This window comes from Pundamilia nyererei, unplaced genomic scaffold, assembly GCF_000239375.1.
Source record: "Pundamilia nyererei isolate P.nyererei 1_Seehausen unplaced genomic scaffold, PunNye1.0 scaffold00006, whole genome shotgun sequence".
Classification (NCBI taxonomy): domain Eukaryota; kingdom Metazoa; phylum Chordata; class Actinopteri; order Cichliformes; family Cichlidae; genus Pundamilia; species Pundamilia nyererei.
In genome coordinates, this window is record NW_005187407.1 from 2,424,356 (window position 1) to 2,447,506 (window position 23,151).

The following is a 23,151-nucleotide window of genomic DNA, read 5'->3' on the forward strand; positions in this document are numbered from 1 at the left end:
GGACATACAAATAGAAACAGACATCTTGTAAAATGGCAGCATTTTAAATTGCAAAATGCTACAAGAACTAATCTTGTATGAAATTAGTTCTTTTGTGAAGAGTTGGAGTTAAAAAATAATGCATAATGCATTGCAAATGCTGCATTCCAAAGAAACTGAAAGAAAAGATGAAGAAACTCTGATGCTGACATTGATTATTGAAGACTTGAAAATATGCAAGCAATAATTGACGATCCCGTTTGACCGTTACTCCAACATCACAGTGAAAGTTGTGTGATTTAACAATTTAAGATGCCTTGCGAGCTTGTTTTGTTATTTTCCTTCTCTTGAGATTGCTTTGATGTTGAGAGATTCTTAAAAAGGTGTGAAACAACTATTGTCTGAATCCTACAAATACCAATAAATTGTAAAAGATTTGGGAACACTCAAACTGACTCAAGTGGGCTCCTTATTTAGCTTTGTGTCTCTAAAAGCAGATAAATACAGATTAGCAGAGATGAGGTAGAGATGGGGGGTGGGGTATGGGAGGTGGTATTCAGTGCACGTAAATAATGCTGCGCACAGTTTACACAGGCTGAACTTGAAGAAGTGATGGCAGGCAGTCAAACACATGTCACTCAGCAGGTCATCTATCTACATGTGCTTGTCTGACCCTTTGATTTGTATCATACCTCTCCATAACTTCCTGTTTGTTTTTCTCTCTTGTTATTTAAATCTATGCGCTTCCTAATTCACTTTGTCAGATGTTCTTATGTAACACTTATCTGACTCGACGTGGACGTACAGTTTGTAGTCATTCGTTTTAGAATCCATGCAACTCTTAATCTAATCAGCTCTGTTAAACTGGGTCTATGACGATAAGGGCAGTGCTTCTGACCACCTATTACTGACACATAAACATGTATACCAGTGCACACACATACTACTCTCTGCCAGTCTAACCATAGAGCTGGTTCTGAGAGGAGACCACAGAGTATGGGTTATTAGAGAATCCTGCACAACTGCCAGACCACAGTTACTCTTGCAGCTGCTGTTGCTAAGCTCTATAAGCATGTGAATATACAGTTTGTTTAATTTATGGCACTCTGTAGATGTAAAAAGTACCAGTGTTCAATAGTACCACCATTGCATCATGGCATGTATGTCTTGAGGTTTCTGCCCATTAGCTATTGTTTATGCAACTTGTCTTCACATCTTCTTATACCTTTTTTTTCTTTTCTAGTGTTTAAAAACAGTTTTATAAGGGGCTGAGACTGATGGTGCTGCTCTGCTAAAGACCAGTAAAACACTTTACACTGGCTTCCCTTTTTGACATGTCTGGAGATTGCGAGAAGGAGGTTTAGATACATGCAGAAAGTGTGAAAAACATGGGTTGCAGCATATTCCTCAAGTACATTTATGTGTAGCTTGCTGCACCTTTCCAATATTACTTATTTTCTAAATAATTGTCATACACTGTAATGCACAACTGGGCAGTATAAGCCTTAGTTACAGTAAGAGTGAATGGTTGAGCCCAACGAGTATCTGTTTATATGCTTAAAGAGAGTAATGGAAGCTGTATCATTATGGTTACATGCCTGTTTATATAAGAACTGGACTACCTTGCTCTTTTGTATAGCAAACATTTGGATTCAGATATCTAATAGATATCTCGCTGAAAGGATTTTGGAGAAAATAGCTTGTGGAAAATCTCAAGCAAACCCAATTAAACCCATTTACTGGGAAATCCATTTACTTCTTTTATTGATGCGAAGAGACAGAAATACCCACCAATGGTACTATTCTCAGTTAAATTTACAACTCAGTGAATAAATATTTAAACCTTTCCGAGGGTAGTCCATTTACAGAATCCACTGCTAAAATAATTTAAGGGAAAGCAACCCAGGGGAGGAGATGCATTAAGCCTCTAAGAATAGATACATCATCTCACAGGTCTGCCCTCACAAACACACCCACTTAACAGGAAGACTGGTCACAGAGCTGTACCCCTATTTTAAGCTGTACTTACTGCATTTGTGGTATCACAAAGACACAACAAATACAAAAGCAATGCTAGGATAGATTTTCCCTCCTTTTTTGTGAACAAAATTTATACAGCAGTGTATTGTGTGTCGATTATCTCATTTTTATATTGTATTTCTTTAGTAGAAGTCTTCTTCTTTCCTGCACATTACTATAATAATGGTGTGAAATGACTGGCAGTGTGTGTATGCCATCTTTGTGTATATGCACTAGATAAACATAGCAATCTGAAGAGTCTATAGTACTGGCAAAACTCTACAAGGTATAATAAACTTGGTTTATTTATCACCATTTGTGCCAAATATATATATGTATGTATGTTAGAAATATGTAACTGTATATGCTTGGTCTAACAGAGTGCATCCTTCTATCATAATGCTTAAATAGCGGGATTCTAGTTGTACAGTGAGTACATCAAAATGAGTAGACAGCCAATCTATAATAAAACCTTTTCATGGAAGAATGCAGTTCCTGGAATTGAATCAGTGATGGCCGCCTCCTGCTTCCCTAGAGATGCTTTTCAACAGGCGATGATAACAACTGACCACAGGGATGGGTCTATTTCAAAGACGTTTTAGTTCTATACATAGTTTCTGTCTTTCTTCCCTTCCTCCTATTCCTGATTTAATGTCTTCCTCCTACAGAACTTGTTCTTAAACTCACATCATCACCAGGGGCCTGCACTATGGAGAAAGTTCAACATACCCAAGATGTATTTTTGTTACCAAACCAAACTGCCCTGGCTGATAAAGCAGAGCTGCAAATCTATATATGAGCATATTTATCTACCCATTAACATGAAAGTCAAACTGAACCAAAAAATTCTCTATTATTCTAAGCAAATGTGATAAATGGTAACTACAAAAAGATTTAAACAACACAAATGTTGGAGTAGAAGCCAAGATGGAAAGTTGGCAAAAAGATGCTGATTGTGTAAACACTTAAGTTATTAAGACAGCATTATCGAGAAACCTGTCAGTGAATCACAATAAAACCAGTATTTTTATGTGATATAAAAGTGCAATGTCACAATGTCAATGTTATATGAAGTACACATATGGTTTTGCACACCTCAGTGATGACTTAGTAAAAAGTGAGCTACTTAAACAACTTCCAATAAAGCAGAGAATTTGCACCAAATGCAGGAAAATTGTGTATGACCACTTGTCTAAAAACACACACAGTTGAGAACAACCAAGCTATGCAAGGTGGCAGTTTGTGATATGTGACCTAAAAGTAAACAAATGACTCAATTGAGCATCAATGGAGCACTTGCTAGTTAGACTCTAAAATGATAGGAAAAACAAAACAATGGACAGAAATTACAGATTCCTTTACATGACGGTAAATAAAAGATTTAAGCAGTTGGTGGGGAAAAAAACACCCAAGACACAACATCCCAGGTGGAAAATATTTTTCAATTTCAGTTTTATTAGGTGACAGTATTATTCAGGCTCATGAAGAGCCATCATTCTTCTTCTTCTTCTTCTTCTTCTTCTTCTTCTTCTTCTTCTTCTTCATATTAATATTAATAATAAGCAGTTATGTTATGTTAGCTTAAAATTTCCAAGGGAAGCACCACCTAGGCTACTTTTTTGCTTACATTTGACTTATGCTAGGTCAATATAATGGTGCTACTAGCATCTTGTAGCAGTAGAGTCACAATTAGATAGTCTGTAGCTCATTGGTAAAGAAGACTGGGAAGGAATCTTCATTTACTTACTTAGAAAGACAGCTGTGTGCAAGCTGCAACCATCAATAAATAAAATGTTATTTAGTATTTTCTTTTTGTGGTATTAGAAGTAAAAGACAGTGTAAGACAATTTTAGCTTCATCCTCGTAGCTCCAGCCTTGGCAGTGTTAAAAACTCCCAGGAGCCAGCATAGAACAATGAGGTAAGCTTTGAAAAACCCAAGGTTGAAGCTGAAGTTACCTCGGTCTTTCCAAGCCTTGCAAGCCTCTGGTCTTAACCCTGTAATGCTGAGATTTCTCATCTTAATCTTTCATACCAAACTTCACGAGCCTGTTGACAGCTCCTCCAAACGACTTAATAATGCTTAAATCTGTCTTAATCAAAACAATTCCCATGCTTCCCTCTGAGTATCTTAGCTAAATAGTCCCAGAGCCAGAATCAACAACTTATCATTTGCCCTCCATAAATCAATCTGTCAGTATGTATGTGTTTGGGTGTGAGTTGGAAAATGCTATATTTGAAAACTGTTACACATTTGATTTTTCTGTAGTCCCAGCAGTGTGAGAATTAATCTTACTCTCATTAAAATCTGTGAAATTTTATGTTTCCTGTCAATATTTGGCATTTGCTTATCGTGGCTTTTTATGATGTCACCAGTTATGATGTCACTTGTACCACATGCTTATATGCGTTTCATGTCATGTTTAGAAAATATGCTCATCGTTCTTCTGTGTTAGGATATTTGAATCTATTGCTGACCTTACAATAACATTTCTGACTTCACCAGTAACGGATTAACTTATTTCTTTGCCATGAAGTGGTAATGTATTACAATTTTTTTGTTTAATAGACTAAAAGAAGACTTTTATGAGCCCTTAGAACAGCACAGCCAAATCATAACACACTGCAGTGAATTCACACAATGAAGAGACTAGAATAACCCATTGTGGTTATAATGTGTTTTCCACAGTAGCTGCTAAACCCGTCATGCCATTTTTGCCTTCCTCTCAGGATGCTGGCCACCTGACTGGATCATGTTTATTCAGATTAATTTTGGTTGACTGTAAAGATTGACAGAAGCACAAGAAAACATCTGGTGTAACAGCAGTATCTGTCTGTTCTCTTTGGCTTTTGTTAAGCTTTGCTTGGACAATGTACTGGGAACCTAGACTCTTAGTCTTTTCCTACATAGATTTATAGACTTGTTCTGCATGTCTTAGTGTACAAACACAATCTAAAGGTTAGTATATTATACACTAAGCTGATCTGATGTTTTTCTAAGAAAAGAGTTATGTCCCAAAGCACCAACTCTGTCTCTCTTTGTGATTCATGTTTCTTCCTAATGCCTGATTCCCTCTTAATGACATGTGCGGCTGTGATTCCTGAAGCTCATGGGTTACAAACAAGAAGTCTCTATTCCCAGAAACCAGTTGATGCATACAACAATAAGTGGTTTCCCATATTTTATCATATGTTGACTGTAGCAAACATATTAAACAAATTATATATGTTATCCAAAATCAAGGTTATTAGATTAATTGCAAAATAGCTAAAGAAGGGCCTCTTAAATATTAAAATCCTATGGGACTAAATAAATCCGGTCCTGGGTTCATATAGCTCAGTTCCTGACCTTTCAATGTCCTTTCTGCCATGACAGTCTTCCTAATGAGGCTGGTTGTGAAAGCTAACTTATTCATGATTGGTTTAGCAAAGTGCAGCTTTATATTATATGGTTTTCATGGGTTTATAAATCCTCAGTTCATTCCATGTAAATGTCCCCTAATATTTACAATGAAACTGATAAATATGACATATTTAATGCTTTCCAGGAAGAATATTGTGTCCCACTGTCTGGGTTTTCCTGGTGTGTACAGTTTTTTTTTTAGCCTTACTTGTCTACTTCTACTAATTTTTTCACCCAGTTTACTTAAAAAGATATATCTTTTGAAGCTGTTGATCTGTCATATGTTGGATTGATCTATTAAACTATGTTGATGCTGCATCAACATAGCTGGTATTTTCTTCATGTGAATAATTGGTACGGTGGGCCTGAGAGGTCAAACACACATTTTTCTATTTGCTTTTCTTCAGTTCCAGTCTCTCTGAACTCTTAGAGCCACTGGGCCATTACAAATTTTGGGGATCTACAGATGGCACTAAAGCACCAATGTAAAGCAAACCAACTTTTGCATTCTTTTACGAGCAAAGTCATGCTACAGTTGTAATTATGATAAAAACCTATAACAGATTAATAACTTGGCTTCCACTTTTCTGTACGCAACCAAATCAAAAGAGCACAGCTGAATTTTAATAATACTCATGAACCCACATCAGTCAGCTTGTGCTAACTAGGGACGCTGCTTAATTGCAAGCACGACAGACCTCATGTCCAAAGCTTGATATTTATTTATGTATAATGTGTTTTGTGGGTTTTGCCAGTGTGACTGCACTACAGTTCTGTGGGAACTCAATCTGATATAACCTTGTCTATTCTACTTCTACTTGCAATTTTATAGTCTAATATTTGTGTGAAATATTCATACTTAATTAATTTTCAGGGGGTTATGTTGATGTTTATGTGTAGTAACGTGTATATTTCTATACTTCAGTGATGTTGTGGCTTTAGATTCTTTTATCCGTTGCAATTTTCAGTGACTCGACTTCTAACCCCAGTGAGTGAGTTTGCCAGCACCAGTCTGAAGCCAAATCAAGTCGAATCTAATACTCGTAACAGCTGACGAAGACCAGTGGATTTTGTCAGATGAATACCAGATTCCTTTTCATAAAATTTCAAGATCCTGCTGACAAACCTGCATGATTTACTTTATTCAGGGCCATAAACTGCGAATGAAACATTCCCTCACAGTTTACTACGTGTTACTGATTGGGCCATACAAGTAGGCTGACATGATGGCTGACCTTGCACTTTATTAATCTTCCTCTTTCTTTGTTTAAACCTCTCTCTGTTTCTGTTTATGTGAATCTCTCATGGAGATATCTGTTGCTATTACTCTGACTCTGACTGCTCTTCACTTTTCTTGTGCTTAACAAACGTTTTCATTATTATCTTTCCTGTTTTCTGTGTTGTTAGATTCATATTTTTCGAAGGGTACAATTTTTCCAGTCCTCATTCACTGCAGTGTAACAAATACATTAATCAAATAATTTTTATATATTTAATTTTAGGAAAAAAATCCAGCAGGAAACATTATTAGCAATGCAACACATGCAAGTTTATGATTTGACTGGGTGCCATAAGCTGAGGATATCCTGTTCCAAGTGAATTAAAACAATTAACGAAAGAAAGAGCAAACAGTAGCTGAATGTTAGCATTTATTGAGAAAATTGGAGAATTGGAAATACCTTGGTAGTAGTGCCTAAGTAGATTTCTGCAAATGTTGGTACAGTGGCATTTAATAGAAAATAACTGGCTGTAAAATAATAGAAAAACTGGGATTTTAAGCTGTGCTGCTAAGTAATAGCAGTGAGTCGAGTGAATATTAAGCATTGACTCTTTTTGTTTTCATGCAGAAGTCTGATATAAACAGGCAGTGTGAAGGAAAAGATCTTGTTGATGTGGTAATACAACTCATCAAACTCTTGTTGCCCTTATACTTTTGTTGGAGGATATGCCAAACTTGCTGCTAAGTGGACTTTATGCACAAAAATATATTTAAAAAAACCAAACATACTGTCTCAACATATGGTAATAAATATTGATTATAAATAAGTGGACATCAATAAAATAAATAATTTTTAAAAACCCTTCAGTAAAACAATATATAGAGTGAAGGGTAATTTCTTGTCATGACATTACTAAAAGATAACATAAGTTCCAGTACTGAAGCAGCAAAATTGAAGGAAAATAGGTCAGTACTGAAGGCTTCCATATGGAAGCAGCTTTGTGTATGTTCGAGTTGCAGAGTATTTGTGTCTCAAGCTCTCAGAGAGTGCGATACGAACCATCTGCCTGTCATCTTTGTCACTACTTGTGCTGAAAGCAGGCATTGTTCAAAGCACTCAAAATGGTCAGTGTGTGCTCAAAGCAGACAATGTTGCGGCACTCCAGTAAGCTCTTATTGCTATGTGTTGAAACCAGATTTTTTAAGCACTTAAATCAGACAGCATATGTGTTGAAACCTGACATCGCTGGAAGCATAAGAGCAAGTTCGTAGGAGATGGCTTTTAGACACGGCATGTGTGTTTCTCATTGTTTTGGAACAGTGATGACACAAGTACTGACCCCTTTACTTTTGCATGAATATTTAGTAAGGCAGCTGGATTTCACACACAGAGTGCAAAGTCTTGAGCTGCTTCTCATTTCTTTATATTTTGCTAGGAAAATAACAACAGCAACTTATTGAATCATGTTCAAAAATAACAATGTTTAACAGAGAAAACCCAACAGTCAGATGAGCCCTACAAATAAGCACTTTAGCGACAGTGGGAAGGAAAAGCTCCCTTTTAAAAGGAAGAAACCTCTGGCAGAACCAGGCTCAAGGAGGGGCTGCTAACTGCTGTGACTGGTTGGGGGTGAGGAGAAGAAGACAGGACAAAGGTACACTGTGGAAGGGAGCCAGAAATGAATAATAACTAATTAAATGTAAAGTGATGTATGAATACATGAGTGAAAAAAGATGAGTGAAGAAGCAAACACTCATTATGAGAGGATCCCAGCAGTGTAGGCCACCTGATCCAGCCCTAGCTATATGCTTTATCAAAAAGGAAAGTTTTAAGCCTAATCTTGAAAGTAGAGAGTGTGTCTGTGTCCTGAATTGGCAGCTGCTTCCACAGAAGGTGGCCTGGAAGCTAAAGGTTCTTCTGATTTTACTCATAGTTTTCCAGTGTTATTGAAGGACATTCAAATAACTATTGGCTGCCTTTTGTTACTTTCTCTATCAAGATGACCCCACACTGCTTCATTATTGTTCAGGTTGGGCTCTGGGGAGGCCAGTCCAATTCAGTTCAGTTGTATTTATATAGTGCCAAACCAAGACAACAGTCACCTCGATCCATCACTGACAGTGTTCCATTGTGTGTTTTCACTGATGATGGTTTCATGCAGACACATCTCTCAGGTCCTGTCAGGTCATTGCTGCATTTTCCATATTTTTTTCACACACCGTATTTCTCTGACTATAGGGCGCACTTAAAATCCTTTAATTTTCTCAAATTCTCAAATCTTTCAATCCGGCGCGCCTTACAGTCTGAATAATATGGTACTCTTTATCTCTTGTAGATGGCTGTTTTTAGACCTGTCAATTCTTTTGTTCTCCACTTGTCCACCACCACAGTTTCTTCAGTTTTTTTAAGGACAGACTGCACACCATGCCAAGAAACACATGGAAGTTTGAAGTTTTGTGCTAATAGTTATTTTATATCTGTCTGTGTTGTCTTGACATTTTTCCATAGATTCAAATAAAGAAATTCCAACAAATTGTGTGTTTTTAAAACAGGCTGCGATTAACAAATTTCCTGAAGATACCATTTAAAAGTGGTTGTTTCCTAAGTTGTCTATTATGAGTAGACACAAGACTGGTTCATTCCTTGAGTTGGTCCCTGAATGCTTGAATGATTCATAGGTCAGTGTTAAATCTAACAAAGCTAAAGAAAAAAATCCTCTGAAAAACAGGAACAAGGTAGGGCTGAAATTGAGTGAAAAAATTAGCCAACGTCCAAAGAAAAACCTTAAGACCTTAAATAAGTCTGGAGAACTATTGCTCAAGACCAATTTTTTAAAAAATACAAGAAAGTCTGGCTCCTTGGAAGCAACAAGTAATGAGGGGTGACTTTTGCACAATAGTGTCTGTTGATTTGTTGAAGAAAAAAAACCCACTTAAAGGCAAATTCTTTTTGCCACTTGAACTACGAGGGTTTCCACACCACCCTAAATATGTAGACATGGAGTTAAAAAACAAATATGTTTAGAAATAATATAAAATACAGGTAAGTGTTAGAGAACTTTTACAGTTCTGTAACAGCCTCTCCCATAGCCGCTGACATCAGTGGCTCAATCTTTGGGCCAAACAGAAAAGAAAAGTCACCGGCACTGCTGTTGCCAGCTGTTTTGCAGTTTTTATGGTGGATAAGGCTTTTGTACTGGTTTCTCAGAGAAAAGATTATAGAAAGCACATTTCAAGTTTTCAGCATTCCCTGTCAACTGAAGCATTGTTCCGTTTGCGTTTGACATTGGTGTAATGCATGTGTGTGTCATATTTGTGTTAGATCTGAAGTGTTACAGCTGCTGTTTTCTGTCATGACCAAAGCAACAGAGCCATAAATCAAATAACCTGGCAGTCTCCAAGTACTTGACTTGTTGCATAGATAGATTATTTGGATTTCTGTGTCTGATTTTCTTGGATGCGTTTCACTTTCTTTGATATAAACATTGAGATGACTTTGAGCTTTGAAAGATTTTCTTCGTATTAATTTCGAACAAATGTTTGCCTTTGCAAAAGGATTTCTTACCAGTACGAATAATTGCTTCAGACATGTGGATTTAAGACATACACGATAAATTCATACAAGCAAAATAAATAATCTTCACAAAAATCTTTACTGTTTATGGAGTAGCTTTAAAATCAATTCAAGGCGGTTGTATGGAAACAGGTTACTTTTACTCTGAAAGAAACAGAGCCGTGTTTTGTGTCTGTATGTGGAGAGGGAATTTATGTGGGTAGGGGGGGAGGACCTTAGCACTAATTGGGGAAAACATATAATAGCACATTTTGTGGTGAGCATTTGGGCCATAACAGTGCCAGAGTGGTTAGCTGGAACACACCCCTGGAAATGGGTCAAAACATGCAGCATAATATCTACTCGGTGGCATTTTCTTCTTCTCCTTCTCTTTTCTCCCTTCCTCACCATCCATACCAGTTTAATCAACGTTATGTCAATCCCTCATTATGCTCTTCTTCCTGCCCTCTGTGCTAGTGAGCGGTGCTGAGTGATGTTGCGTGTGTTGAGCTAATATGACTATAAAAGGTTGGGGCCGCAGAGCCTTAACGCTAATCCGGGTGCAGAGCCTCTTTTATTAGCCCTGCTTGTGTCTGTCTGTATTTGTGTGTGCTTGTGTGTCTGTGAGAGAGCGAGAGACAAAGATAAAGGCAAAGGAAACACAGTTAACCCCATATTACACTGTCCCATCCTTGAATGTCTTTCTACACTTGAAGTGATCTATAGTCAGGGAGCAGGAGACGCATTTGTTTTTAAGAATCTTCTACAAAAGTGTGCTTTTTTGTGTGTGCTGTTAGGGAAGTGGTCTGTGTGGTGTCAAAAGAAACAAATGACCTCACTCCACTTTGGACACACTTAGAGCCTCTGTGTGACCAAGAATGGACAGAACTACATCTGCAAGGCGTTGCTAACACTATTCAGTCCCATATAATTAACAACAGAACTTACAAAAAGCTAGTCGCTTAATTTAGTTGCTTAGAAATAAACATTTCATCAATATTTTTATGTAGATTGTGAATTGAATATTTTTAAGTACCTTCATGCTCAGAAGGTCGTTTTTAGAAAATGTTTTGGTCAGAAAAGATAGAAAAAATAATTTCAATATTTCACCGCTAATAAAAATATTAGATTGTTCATTTTCCATGAGTGTGTAAAAGTACATTTAAGTTAATCTGTCCCTCCTGGTAAAGTATGTACACTCTCTTACATAACAGCACATAACACATAATTTGAAATGTATCAGAAAGGAACAGGCAGCTCTGTCCATGAAAAATCAAGAATGTATAATTAGACGCTCAACCAAATGATCTGATTATATTTTCATGTGGCGTTAAGCTCATTTACGTGCATGCTAAATGCTTAGCTTGTTTACAAAATATGCACCTGTGTATGTTGAAGCCCATTTGCACAGCAGAACCGGTATTCAGTACCAGATCGTTGTTTTTTGGTTTTTTTGCTTGAATCTGTTTCAAATTAACCAACTTCCTCCAGAGCGGAGTGATTAAAGACTGTTTACATATTTAAGGTTTAGCTTGAAGATGAAGGAATACACTGAAACATGGAGACAAGAAACGTGTATGTAAATTTTATGATGCGTGTAAAGTGAGAAATGTCTGGCTAATAATTACTGTTTCCTCAAAGCCCATAAAAATGGTATGTGTCTACACCACGGAGCGTCCCATTATCTGTTTGTCACCTTTTTAACAACATTTTGCATGGGGGATAATTGCGTTATTGCTTTTTACTGACACTAAATTCACTTTACTTCATCTTTATTGCACAGTAGTGCTTAAGAAAGTGTAACATTTAGCTCCTTTTTTGCTCAAAGAGGCAGATATCACAATATCATACCACAAACCTTTGTGTTACACTGATTCTGTTTGCTCTAAGCTGTAAATACCTTCTTGCATTATCAATTCGTGGCATGTTCCCAACTCGCATAGCTACTGTAATGTATAGAGCAGGCATTAAAAAATGAATAAGAATAAATATCTTTAAATGATAAACAGCCATGTTCATTCTTTCTTTTTCTCAGATACACTGTGGTTGAGAACCTTTGAACTCTTTTCTCTAACAAGCTGCAAGGCCATTAAGACAGCACACAATAAAGAACACACAAAAGTAATTTAATCCTGCAGGCTCCTGCTATTAAAAACACATCAGTGAGCCTAAAGTAGACCCTCCATCATGTGGTGCAGAACCTAGGTCTTTCATTATTTTTCTCTAAATACTCATGCAATAGAAGAGATCCATAAATCCTCTGATAAACACAGACTGAATGTGGACATCCGACATCACCTTGACCCACCGGCCAGCTCAGTAATCCCGATATTTCCAGCAATTCATGCTGTTTGTGGTTTTTGTGTTTCTGCAGCTGACGGATGGCGGAAAGGCAGCGAAAGGTGGTATTGCTGTTGGAGACATGGTTCTTTCCATTGATGGCATCTCCACGGACGGCATGAACCACCTGGAGGCCCAGAACAAAATCAAGAGCTGCACTGGCAACCTCAGCCTCACTCTGCAGAAGTAAGCCATGACCTCACGCTCTGTGTGTCTGAAGTTGTTAAGCCAAACCCTAGCCACATCACCTTGAAATGATTTAATGCGTGAACCTGAGTGGGTATACATTTATCACCATGACAACACAGGATCCGTGCACTCCCTTTCAGTTAGTCCCAAACAACCCAGTTGTGCATCAGATTTAAGGTTCATGCTTCCCCTTTCAACCCCAGACATCCTGCATCCAGGCAGATTTTCACTGTTGTCGTAGGAGATAATCTTACCTCTAACACACAGCAACGCCATTAGTTCTGCCTGATCGCTTGTCCCCTGAAGGGAAGCGGGAGAGCTAAAATCACATGGAGAGCATCAACATGTGGCCCATCACCTCTTCCCCCAAGGCTTACTCCTCACTGTCTGGTGGAATCCTGTACATCGGAGCTGAATTATCTCAAGAATTTCTGTTGTAGTGTGTGTGTATCAGTGCGTCTAGATCATAGTGGATCTCATGTGGTTCAAATTGTCTGTTTTTTGGCGGCACTTGTAGGCATATGTGTGTTTTTATTTAAGCCCAGTAAGATGTTCAGGGCTTTTACACTTGTACTTTCGGATTAAGGGTGAAGAGAGAAATGCTCATCTGTTTTTGTTTGTTTGTTTGCATGTTTATTTCTGCCTCTGCATCTCTCCCTCTCACTCAATTCAGATTTTACATTCCGTCCTCTCTTGGTCATTTTCCTTTTTTTCACCCCTCACTTTATGTGAGCCTCTAATTTGTGTCCAAATGACGACAGACCATAGATGTTTACTTTTGGTTGAGTGGTGGAGAGCACACACACTAATATTATAAGGCTTTCCGCTTCTCAAGGACAGAGTGTGGGCTAGTGAGTGTGCATGTGTGTCAGTGTGAGCAACAGATATTCACGATCTAGTTCTATTTTATGATGAGAGAAACAGGTCTTAGAATAACACTTGGCTAAGATGGATGGCCTGGGGCAAGTCGCAAAGTTTTGCTGACAACGATATGGAAGCCACTGAAGCTGAAACCAAAATCATTTTGCAGGAAGCGGTAGCTGTCATTCTATCCTTGCCTTAAAATTTGTTTAGAATATATCCTCCAATCTCTCAGCAAACTGATAAAACACCACGATAGGTTTCTCACTGACTGATTTCCCTGACAGTTACATACAGATTAGTCAGGATACTGTCAGACTGGTTTTGTATAACCAACGCTCATAGCAGCAAGCAATCAAGAAGTTACTGCACCCGAGGTTAAGAGATCTTCCAGCATATGACATTTTTATGGGACCACAAGTTGTTGTTGTTAGAGAGCATGTTAAAACACACCATTCAGCTATTAACTACCACACAGCTGGATGATATCGAGTATCATTCATTTTATCAGTGGTAAAAAACATGTGGCCGTATTTTATTATGAAAGCTGCGCGATTAGAGGACATCTTTGGGGACAGTTTATTTGAGATTGACAGCAATTTGTGTCCCTTCTCCAAACACCGTTTACAATGAGAAATAAAATCAGAGTATCTGGGTTTCTCTGTGTTTGATGGCTGACATTAACTGGCACTTTGATTGACGTAGTCTGTGTTCAAAATGTTTCATCCCTGGGTCAACATGTGGTCCATCTTTAATGGGTTTGCATGAATAATGGAAAGAACCAGTCTAGTCCCTTGTTTCTGTTAGCGTTTATAGGTTATCGCCCATTCGTCGTTCCTTTTCTTCCTGTTTGACCACACATTTTGATTGGCTTTGTCACTGGGTCAAAGAGCAAAAGGAATGAGAGCAGTGCGGTGATACAACAATGCATGTGGTGTCTGTATGTGTGTATTTTGAATGGGAGACTGGTTGTTATTCGTTTTCCAAATAAAGAGGTGGATGTGGAGAAGAGATGGACAGCAGATGTGTGAAGAACAAGAAAAGAAAAGCTGTAAAAGTAAAGTTGTCTCTACAAGGCTGTTAAATTGACACGAAGCTAAATATGTCCAGGCTACAAATTTTTTTTTAAGGATGGCAAATATAAAGAGCCAAATTATCCTGGCACTGACTGACCTCTTCATCCAGTAAAAAGCTGGAACAGAACTGGAATTTATTAACTGTAAATGCATGAATGCAAATACCATGGTTACCAGGGAAATCATCACACACGAACATTCATTTAGTTGTCTGTGAGAGTTTCTTTATTTCTTGGGGGGAAAACATTACAGTGAAGCAAGCATTGCCAAAATGGCAAGCAGCAGGTGCCAAAACAACATCAGTGGAAATTTCTTGCTGTTCCGTCTATCCCAGCTCAGATCAATCACTTTAAACTGATCAGAGCAAGAAAAAGTTGAGCCAGCTGGAAAAGTTCAAATGAATAACCCTGTGCATAAAGTAAAAACAAAATCTTTAGAATGAGCAACAGGTGAAAGATTAGTATTATCGGCACTTTTTGATCAGTTTGTCTTGCTAAATATTTTAAAACGTAGTGACTTTGTACTTTGTAGAAAGAAACTGACTACTGCTAAGTTCTTAAGTAAGGGATTAACCACTAGTACTTTTGTCAAGTCTTGACGTACTGAAGTTTGATGTTTTATTGTAAATGTAAATTAAGTCATACTTTGTGGTTTTCATCTCTGCACAAGGAGCCGGATTATATTCAACTGCAGCTGTGCATATCTCCCTCAGTTTGAATTCAGTTACATTGCTGTGGGTCTGCTACCTTATCACAAGGTGGGTGATCAGTTCTGCAGACTTCTAAGCATCACTTAAATCTTTAATCCAATCCTTAAGAAGGATTTTGTTTATCCTTTTACATTTTCATGACAGACTGAAAAAATTAATTTCCCTGAGTTAGTGAATGCTGACAAAAGTCAGTATAAATCTAGTGTTTGTTTGTTTAAAGCTTCAGTCTTTGCCTGATTTGTTTTTCTGGTCTAGGAATGCACTTTGTATTGTTATATGAATAATAGCTTTCAAAACACACTTTTGGTTCTCGAGCTTTGGGGCCTTGATGGCCTTTTGTTAAACAGAACCAGTGTTTTTGTTGCACTCCTGCTGAGAAAGCCTGGTAGAGACACTGAAAAGAAAGAGAAAAGGCTGAAAATGAGAAAACAAAACACTTAAACAGAGATGGAGACAGATTCGTCATCACTGTTTACCTGAGATCTTTGCTTGCAAGTTAAGACATAATTCACCTTGCAATAATGTCACCAGGCGAGAATGTTGAAACGTCACTACTCCTTGTTTAGATTCATATATCTCTATAAAACTATACTAGGATTTGATACGCACAGCAGTGGAAAAAAATGCAGCCAAGTTTCTGGGAGTTTGTTTTGTCTTTTCTTTTCTTTTTTTTCAATGAATCGTTTTTTCCGTTCTTATCTTCAGCGTCAAACTGAATCCCGGTTGATGAGACCAATAAAAACACCCAATATCTTGTTTGCTAAATGGGCTGTTTTATTGTGGGGAAGACATGTGGCGCACATGTGTGCATAGCACACTCACACACATACCACGCATGAATGCAAATAGACTTTCAGAGAAATGGTTGGTTAGGTTTTGGTACACTCCTTTCAATTTGCAGGGTTGCAATCTGTAAAATAGTTTCTCGATTAATCACGGAGTCTATTGGTTGTGGACGCAACACAACTTCGCCGAATCCTAACTGACATCTTTAAACTCCTTGTTGTGTTTGACCATCGGTCCAAAGCGGAAACATTTACTAATATTTCTAAACATTTAGAATTACAAATGATAGAAGCCATATGTGGTTGTGTAACGTAGCTTTTGCATTCAAAGTGACTGAAGCGCTTACAATAGGTGTAGCTTATTTTTCTCTCAGCTGACTAATTTGTGGCAGCTTCATTCATGAGTCCTTCTTTAAAAGCAGGGATAGGTGCCAGAGAAAGGCATTAAAGAGGGAAGATATGTGGATAGGATAAAGTAGAGTAAGTTGAGGAAGGTTTAAAGAATGAACAGTAGTGCTGAACTAGAGGTTTGAATGCAGGGTGGAAGGAAAAGGTAAGACAATGTAGTTAGACTTTGTTGTTTTAGAAATGACTAAGGCAGAAGGACATTTCCTTCTTGCGTGATGGCTTTGTCCTAAAGGGGTCCCACTGGTGAAGTGTAATACGTTTCAGCACTTAAATTCACCTCTTTAGCGATATCATTATTTTCTGCAAAGGAACACCAAAGGATTAAACTCTTCATTTCAACCAATTACCCCGTGCCTCAACAAAACCACCTTTGTATTTCACTGTTATGCACTTCGACTGCCAGTGTCTGGCTAAATGGTTTATTCCCCACAGTAAAGTCCTTTCGAAGCCCATTTGACTATTTAATGGACCCACGTTCATGTGTGTGTTTGAGTGTTTTTCTCTAGTAATGGCACAGTGTCAAGGCCCCGATGAGATTGTTAGGGGGGAGAAAATGAAACACAGTTGACCTGATGTACCTACACCAACACAGGAACACGCAGCAAATGATTGCATTATTTAGATCATGCAAAGAAGACAGGATTTAAAGCAGCTTTTGTGTTGTGCTAAGTTAATTTTGTTTTCTTCTTTAATCAGCATGGAGATCTCCAACTGTTGAAAGCGCCTCAAACAGGATAATTGCAGTGTTTGACATGCCTTTTCTTTGTTGCAGAGTTTCTAAATAGTGGTGGGGTCATGACATAACTTTTCTAAAAGCTCTTATGCATGAATGTAGAAGGCCACACAAAAAGACCTTAATAAGGGATAGATAAACAAAATCAGATATGAGATTTCGTGTATGTCTCACGATATTGCTGCAGATGTGCTGTTGATGTTTTACCACAGTGGGACTGACCCCTTCCCCCACAATGCACAAGCATGCACATAAGTCAGAAGGGGATGTTTAGCTCACTTGAATACCCTATGATAAATTCACACTCATTCTCCATTGACAGAGAACAGCAGTGGTCTGCACACCTAATTGTCTACTCCTTCCATGCGCAGAAACCCTGCAGACAGAGTCACACACACTCGAGCACACATACATGCACAGAGCTCACATAAAATAAAACTCAAGCAGCTGCCTGATTTATTTTGAGCCTGGAAGTTTGGCCTGTGCTCAGGGAAGGGGTTGTGTGAGGGAAGTTTACATAGAGATGGGGTATACGTTTATGTTGTGTTCTCCGAAAAGCAGAGACACAATCCCTGCGTTGTACCAGATATGCCGATGCTTGTGCACGGCCACATGTCTGTCCAGAAAACACAAGCAAGCACATGTGCACAGAGAACAGTGATGTGTGAAGAGAAGTTAATTGTGACTCCTAGGAGTGAAATTGATTAGTTTTAATTGCTTTAAAATGAACAGAAATACATTTCCCAACAGACCACTTATATATCTCAATGTAATCTTAAATCTAAGAAATATGAGAAACATGAGAGAGCATGAGTTACATAATTGGGGGAGTACGTGTCAGTTACCTGTTTGTGGGCAACACTGATACTTTAATATAATGATGCACTGCCTGTTTTTAGCTTACACTTGAAACCCAGTATGGATGGCATACTTACTTGGAACGAACCGCCACGTAACAAGAACAACATGTTTGAATGACTCTGTGTTTGAAACCCAAAGACAAAATCAGATTCCTTGTTTACAAAAACATTGCATGGTTTTAGAAATTCCATCCATACATTTTCTTAACCACTTAACCAGTTCAGTGTCACAGGAGTGCTGGAGCCTATCCCAGCTGTCATTGGGTGGGAGGTACAAAAAATACGGCGGTTAATGCAGCAATGCTGACATTTGGATTGCTAAGATGTTTTGGAGCCAAAAAAATGGGGCACGGATGATGTGTTTGTGTGCAAATGTCAGGAAAATAAGGCATCATCGAAGTTTCATATTGAACAGATTAAAAACATGTGAACATATAAACTCTCAGTTTGAAGTCAGAAGACTGAAACAATTAATCCAAGTTCTAGCTTTTTAAGTCAGATGGAAATGAAATTGAAATCAAGCACATAGTGAAGACATAACAAGAAATGTGGGCGAGAGAGTGCAAATAATCATGGAAGGTGGTTGTTGGGTGATGCTAAGCAGCTTCTGGTGATGGTAGACATAAACACCTAACAGCCTAATTCATGAACGTAGAGCTAGGTATTCTATATGTTGCACCAATTTAAACTCAAATGCAAATATAAATAAGAGGGAGAGTTTAGTAAAAATGTATAGGAAAAAATAAATTGGAGGTCTACTGAAAACAGTGAAAATATGGCACATTACCGTGTGTTAGAACTTATAAGACTTGCACCGTAGCTACAGAAATTCACAGCTCTTTACAAACCCTGTGTACTAATAGATTCTCTCTGTGCAGCTGCCATTGCCACTTATATGCCTTTGATCATTTGCCAAAGCTACGAGTGCTAAACTAGGCTCACCTGTCTCTGTCTTTCACGGTCTGTACTATTTGCCAAAGATCAGCTAAAGCTGATGGCCGTCATCCTTGGCTTGTCGTATTCACTGTTCATATCCTAATACCAGCTTCATGCACCTGTCTCTGTACGTCTTTTTTTTTATATCCTCTTATTTTTGCCAAAAAAAATCCCCCCCAAAATATTAGGGGTCTGTGAATGTAGCCCTAGATATTCTCAAGCCAAGAACACTGCGTTATGCTCATCTGTCTCCGCTTTTTTTTCACTCTGTCTCTTTTTTCATTTTTTTTTTTACTATTCTTTGCTATTTGCCAAAAATATCTTAGTGTAAGCCAAGAGCACTCATCCTTAGGCGAGCCAGCACTGTTGAATAATACCCAGGCAGGCAGCTGGAACAGTGTGAAAAATCATCTGGACTGACAGAAAGAGAAAAATAAGAAGCTACATATTGTATGTGCTGAGTAATTACTATAAGTGCATCTCAGGCTGCAAGACACCATGAGAACATAAACGGTACAATCGGCAGCTTTGTTCCAAATAAAATAAACTTGTAATTATAGTTACAAATGACTCTATAATAAATTGCAATTAACATGTTTTGTAACATAATACACACTTTTCCCAGACATGATTTGTTATGTTTTCCTTCAGTTCTCACATTAAGCTTTAGGTCTAGGTACTGTTTTCAGTCTAGACTAGGCAATATAAATTCATTTTCAGGCAAAATTCTCATTATGTATTCTGTATGTTTATGCTCATTTTATTACATGATCAGATAAAGTATGCTCAAAAATTCTACTAAGTGTTTAGGCACATGTGTTGAAATTGATCCGATTTTATAGTGGAAAGAAGCTGAAAGAGACTCAGGTATTTGTTCAGTGAGAGCCAGGATCATATTAGATTCACTGTCATGGACAGTACTGTGCAAAAATCTTGAACCACCCTTCATTTCTTCATATTTTCCTAGGAAAATGGGAAATAACAGCAGTGATTTATAACATAATACAGTATATAAGGTAAAAGTTCTAATGAGCTTCAAAGTCAGTATTTGGTATGACCACATTTATTCTTCAACACAGCATGAGCTCTCTTAGGCAAGCTTTCTTGTCATTTCTGTAAGTATTCTTCAGGAATAGTTCTCCAGACTTCTTGAAGGACATTCAAAGCTGCCTTTTGTTCTGTGAACATGATCCTACAGTGCCTCAATAATGTTAAGTTCCGGGTTCTTTCGAGACAAATTCTTGATTTGCACTGTGTATTGTGTTTGGGATCATTGTCATGCTGAAAAATGACACCAATTCGTATAAGACGCTCTCCAGATGTGCATCAAAGTCTGATGATACATTTCTGTGTTCATAATTCCCTCAATTTTAACCAGATCTCCAAGACCTCTTGCTGAAATGTGACCTAAACCTAAATGCGACCTAAATGACACAGCCTCCACCATGTTTTATAGATTGGTGCAGACACTCACTGTTGTAACTGTTTTCTGGCCTCTTTCTGATTAATGACAATTTCGATTCTTCACTCTGTAAGACCTGCTGCCACTGATTTACAGTGCAGTTCTTGTGTTGTTTGGCAGAACCCAGCCTTTTTCCCTGTTTCCCTTACTTAGGAATGGCTCCTTGACAGCCACCCTTCCACTGAGACCATTTCTGATTATCCTCGGCAAATAGTACAGGGATCAACCAAAGGGCCAGATGTATCTTTCAGGTCTTGTGTCAGGTCTTTGCTGGATTTTTTCCTATTTCTTAAAGACATTGCTGGCATTTTCCCTAGATTCAACTAAAGAAATGGGAACAAATTATGTATTATTGCAACATGTTTCTAGTGACAAGGTAAATCGTTTCGTCATTAAATTGTCTGATATGTTGAGTAGTCACGACACCGGCTCATCCTTTGAGATAGGTGCCTTTTTGTGTTTAAATGAGTCATAGATAAGTGTTAAGTGGCTTACCAGAAGCCATTCGTCTGATAATGGTCAGGTACAAGAGCTGGACTATAAATGAGTGAAAAAATAGCCAATGTTAGGACTTTAAAAAATTACAAGAAAGTCTGGCTCCTTGGAAGGCAAATATAAAGAAATGAGGCATACTACTATAGCCCTGCACGATTTTGAGGCATTCACCTTACATCACTCCGAGAACAATGGAACAGTTTGTGTATTTTAGGTAAAGAGCCAAAGAGAGAAAAAGCAAGAACCAGGCCAGGTAAACAGATACAGAGTATCCAAAACAAGACGAAAACAATTCAAGGAAACTAGAACCAATCTAGTAATTCCTGAATCTCTGTGAATTAATGTTTCAAAGTGATTTTAATGCACATTGATATCCATAACCCTTTCAACAGACATAAGGCCAGATGTGGAATATGGAAAACACTTCCTGGTCCAGCTGTGGATCATTTTGATGAGCAGACAGTTCTGAATAATGTTCATAGCCTGAGCCCTGTCTCTTTAGCCTGTCTTTCTTTCTTCTATTTTATGTATTATTCCTGATGTTGCTGCCTTAAAAATACTTGTGAGCTGCCAAACAGAAGAAAAGAAACTGGGAACTGCAAAGCACTAAAATCAAAAGACAAAAACATCGACTTTTTCCCTGTCTTGCTGACATTAACAGTTTGTTGTTGGCACTTTTGCAGCCTGCCTATCACTGTTGCGCTGTTTATTCTTCTGATGAAAGCACTTGGAGTTGATGGACTAGTACATGTTATAAATACATTGAGACTATAGTTCAGTACTGGATAGGTCTTGCAAGACTACATTGCTAAAGAATGCAGCATCAGTTTAACCTGTTTTAGATCCCATAGAATCGTGTGTCCTCATACAGCTTGAGCCCTGTAACATTGATCTCTCTTATGAAGAAAAAAGTACTCAAGTACTTCTGAACAGAACCCCTACTTGAAACAATACATTCTTCTTCTGTCTATTATGAAATCACATCACACCCAATCAAATCAATCTTTGACTGGGTGTGATGTATAATGCAAAGACAGCTCAGGGTGCACTTTTACTCTATAAGTAGGTTTGACAGTTTGATTTGAATAAACTCATGTTTCCTTTGGATACTGGTCTAAAGTCTCTCACTGCTTTTTGCTTTGTGTGGTTCTTATTAAGACTGTCAGCTACATAGACACAATGATAAATGTTAAATAGACCTGTTAGTAGAGCAGGGCAATATGACCAAAAATATTTATCACGTCAGTTATATTGTTATCTGCGATAACGATATAACTGACGATATAATTGACACTAGACAAAATACTTTACAACACCACAACTTTATTAGTGCAAAAAAAACCCCATCAATGTATTTTCACTTAAAAAAAAAAAAATCAAAAATCAAAGGATTGATTTTAAGTGTGCCGTATTTTCCAAACAACACGGTAATAACGACGGCCCGCTAGCATGCTCTACCAAAAATAGTGCTTTGTTGTATATCTGACGGATGAAAGCTAAACCAGTGCCACACCACTGAAGTTGCAGCATTTTTACAAACCAATTCTGGTTCATCCGTTTCATTTAACGATCCACTTTCACTCTTCTCATTCTGCGTCGCCGCCATGTGCGTATGTAAACAAAGGCACTGCACATGCGCGTTTTACCCATATTCTATCGCGATATTTCATTTTCCTATCGTTGCCCAACATTACACCGGTATCATCATGAACGGTATGATATAGCCCAGCCCTACCTGTTAGTATTACAGTATTACATTACCATAATTCCAGCATTTAGAAAAGTATTTCTACCATCATAAATACAGGTGCTCATCTTTCTATTAAAGTGATACTATGATGACATTTATAGTTAGAAGAAGATGGAAAAGGGGGGTGCTGAAAAGATAGTGACTGCGAGTTGTGCGAACAATTTTACAGGACTATTTCGGGACTCAGATGATAACTGATCCAGCTACTAGAGGCGAAGCTGTGTGGAGTATTTGCCTCAAGAAAGTTCAGCTGACCGATGTGTCACCAGGTGTTGTCATTGCCTGATTTTAGAAATAACAGTCAACAGCAGATAAGGAGGTGGTCCGCTTGCCTCCACCCCAGAGAGAAGGGTTACATCTCCTGGGTCTAGGTGCG

At 38.1% G+C, this 23,151-nt stretch overlaps 1 protein-coding gene across 4 annotated transcripts in view; it reads left to right on the forward strand.

Annotated features, from left to right (window-relative positions):
• Positions 1-23,151, forward strand: part of pdlim5a (PDZ and LIM domain 5a) — a 62,528-nt gene that overhangs the window by 2,349 nt on the left and 37,028 nt on the right. For all 4 annotated transcript variants that reach the window (XM_005722067.1, XM_005722070.1, XM_005722068.1 and 1 more), the window contains exon 3: positions 12,546-12,697. In XM_005722067.1, coding sequence (XP_005722124.1) covers positions 12,546-12,697 — 152 coding nt within the window. The remainder of the gene's footprint in view (positions 1-12,545; positions 12,698-23,151) is intronic.